Below are 3,120 nucleotides of genomic sequence, written 5' to 3' on the forward strand. Positions count from 1 at the left end.
ACGTTCGTATCCCATTGACTTTCATTGTATTTCCATATATTGTGATTTAAGTCAATGGGAACATTGACAATATCTTCTATATTCTACAGAAGAAAAATGTCTTACGGGTTCGGAACGATGTGAATGTGAGTAAATGATGACAAAACTTTTCCAAATAACAAACATTTCCGGTTCCCATTGACTTTCACTGTATTTCCAACAGAATGGATGGGTTTGATTCCCAACGTTCTTCGTAATATCACCTATGTTTCATAGACATACAAGTTTGGAACGACTTGAGATGAAAACCGTGTCATTATTCACTGACCTTCATGTTGTTCCACACCAGTATGGATTTCTTTTTTATGCACTACACACACAATAGACGCATAAAACAGCTGGCAATGAAACGTCGGTCATCAAAACGTTTTTGATACCAACTGATCTCCATATTCAATATTTACATGAAGTCAATCGGAACTGAAAATACTTGGCTACCAATGTTCTCCAAAATATCTGCTCGCATGTTCCACAGAAGAAAGTCAAACAGGTTTGGAAAGATGAGTAAATCACGTTTCCCTCGAAATGTTTTGGTACGTATCGACTTTCATAAAGTCAACAGGAACTGAACATATCTTTCGCAACGTTCTCTAAAATATCTGCTCCATAGACGCCATGGATGTGAGTAAATTATTTCATTTTCCTCTGAACTGTCTCTTTAAGACGTCCGCTTGTGTTTATGGGTGTGTGTGTGCGCGCATCATACGATACACACAACACCACACGCTTCTGTGTCACATGTGCTCTTCTGTCAATGATACAAAACAATAAAAAAGATCCCTAAGGAACACCAGGATGATCGCTTCCTCTTTGACATCTCTCTCTCTCTCTCTCCTGACTCACTGTGAGCTCGCTCGCTCCAGCACGCGCAAGTCGTAGTTCTTTTTGGTGGCGCGCAGTTTGAACAAACCGCTGTTGTTGAGTTTGAAGGAGGCGCTCTGAGCCGCCATGGTGTTTGGGAACACGGCCACAACGGTGTAGAGGTGAGCGGGGTCCCTGGGGTCTCCTCGTCCCCCGCCGGGGCCCCGGGGACACTGAGGGTCCTTCAGCCACTGGATCTTAGCACCACAGAGCGAGAGCTGGTTGAAGAGCTTCTCAGCCTCCGGGCGAGAAATGCCTTCGGGGAGATCTGTGACCTCCAGCACACGACTCACCACTAGAGGGAGACACACAGAATTACAATCCAGTCATTAGTTACTCACCCTCCAAACCAAGACCTTCATTCGTCTTCAGAACACAAATGAAGGTGTTTTGAAAGACAAAGGTCTAACAGGTTTGAAACGACATGAGGATATGTAATTACAGACTGAATTTTCAATTTTGGGTGAATTGACCCTTTAACATCATGGGTAGAATGCAAAATGTCCCAATGTTACAAGCATTTCAGTCAAATGGAATGTTATAAAGCGGAGAGTTCCGCTCCTTGATTCTGATTGGTTGAGCTGTGTTCAAAGCTGTTCTAAATTATAATACAAAGTAACATACACCTTTGTTTACGTTTGTGTGTTGCTCGGCAACCGCTTTGTTGGAACCACAAGGAATGAATAAAGTCTGAATAATTTACTGCCACTGTGTGAATGAAATAAGTAACTGCAATCTGATTATTATGAGTTTTTTTTTTTATGTAATAAACTAATTTTTGGAATCTGATTATGTAATCTAGATGACAAGCACTGGTCACAACACACTTTATTTATGAGATAGATAATGTCTTCTCTGCAGCACAGAGAGGTCATTTCAGAGGCACTGGGCAATCATCACCAGGGATGTTTTTTTATTTTCATGTCACACTGAGTTTAAATGAGCAGAAGGACTCTGGTCAGGAGTTTGTGTTCGGTCTCTTACCCACGTCAGTAGTCCCGAGGTCTGTAGAGGCAGATTTGAGTGTTTGTCTTTTCCCCCGCGCTCCGTGCTTCATCACTCCCTGACTCTGAGAAACACAGACACACCAGGAATGATGGAGCAGACAGCAGCTCAGTGTTCTGCACACAGAATTAACTGTGGCTCATTCAAAAAACAACTAGTGCTTTGAAAATTATTTCACTTCTTCTTGTTTGCTTAATAGCACACTCGAAGAAAATAACATTAAGAGTCTTTCATTTATAACCTCTGATTTTTTTTTTGAAGGAAACCGTAAAATAAAAGTATTACCAAAAAAAAAAACAAAGTCTCATACATGCTTGTTAAAGTAGATGCCATGGTGTTTAACAGTGAGTTCTGTGTATGGTTTTAAATGTCAATGCTGACACAATGTAAATTTAAACCAAGAAATATGATTGATTTAGGGGGGAAACTGTGCTTTGTTTAGTTATAATTTTTTCAGTTAAATTTATTTTTATGCTGATAATATTTTATAATTTAGGATATGGAAAATATGGATAAAAAAAAAAAGATTTGCGGGTAGATTTGAAAATAACAGTTCTGTTAATTGGCACTTACTGAAAGATTTCATTAATGAACATGCATTGCTCTCTTAAAACTAACAATAGAAACTAACTTATTTTTGTGAGAAACGTCTTCTCACACACTCAAACACACACACACACACACACACACACACTCTCAGGGCTGTACCTGATGGGAGCTGTAGGAGGACTGGTTGTGGTTGTGCATGATGGGAGGAGGACACAGACTGTACTGCAGCGGCTGTCCCAGTAAAGAGTAACGTCCATCTGCTGACACACACACACACACACACACACACACACACACACGGGTCACGGTGGGTCCTGAGCTCATCATGATGTCATGAGTGAGTTTGAAGACTTGATATCAGCTGGTAAGAGAACCAGGAAAACAATCCAACACTGAATCATGTCCAGGCCAAACTCAAACAGCAAAGCTTTCTATTGGTTGTCACGTAGCTCTATTTGTGAAGCACGTTTCAAGCAGGACAGCACCTGATAACATTCAGTATAACTAAGGGTAACAAAGCAAACAAGTTTTCTGTAAGAGGTAGGTTTAGGTTTAGGGGGGGTATAGGTATGTGTGTGTGTGTGTGTGTGTATGTGTGTATGTGTGTGTACCTTGTGCTGGCCCACCGGGCCGAGGGAACTGTGAGATGAGAGGCAGCGGACCGAG

The 3,120-nt window shown here is 41.2% G+C and overlaps 1 protein-coding gene across 8 annotated transcripts in view; it reads right to left on the minus strand.

Moving 5' to 3' along the window:
* Positions 1 to 377: 377 nt before the first annotated feature.
* LOC132160684 (R3H domain-containing protein 2-like) overlaps positions 378 to 3,120 on the minus strand; it is a 59,111-nt gene continuing 56,368 nt past the window's right edge. For 7 of the 8 annotated variants that reach the window (XM_059570327.1, XM_059570325.1, XM_059570328.1 and 4 more), the window contains 4 exons: positions 3,066 to 3,120; positions 2,614 to 2,714; positions 1,885 to 1,969; positions 378 to 1,195 (listed from right to left, as the gene is read on the minus strand). The exon at positions 3,066 to 3,120 is cut by the window's right edge and continues 78 nt beyond it. In XM_059570327.1, the coding sequence (XP_059426310.1) occupies positions 879 to 1,195; positions 1,885 to 1,969; positions 2,614 to 2,714; positions 3,066 to 3,120 (558 nt within the window). In that variant the 3' untranslated portion in view covers positions 378 to 878. The remainder of the gene's footprint in view (positions 1,196 to 1,884; positions 1,970 to 2,613; positions 2,715 to 3,065) is intronic. The other variant, XM_059570329.1, reaches the window with a different exon arrangement.

The sequence above is a fragment of the Carassius carassius genome, chromosome 17 (genome assembly GCF_963082965.1).
Source record: "Carassius carassius chromosome 17, fCarCar2.1, whole genome shotgun sequence".
In the NCBI taxonomy this organism is placed as follows: Eukaryota; Metazoa; Chordata; class Actinopteri; order Cypriniformes; family Cyprinidae; genus Carassius; species Carassius carassius.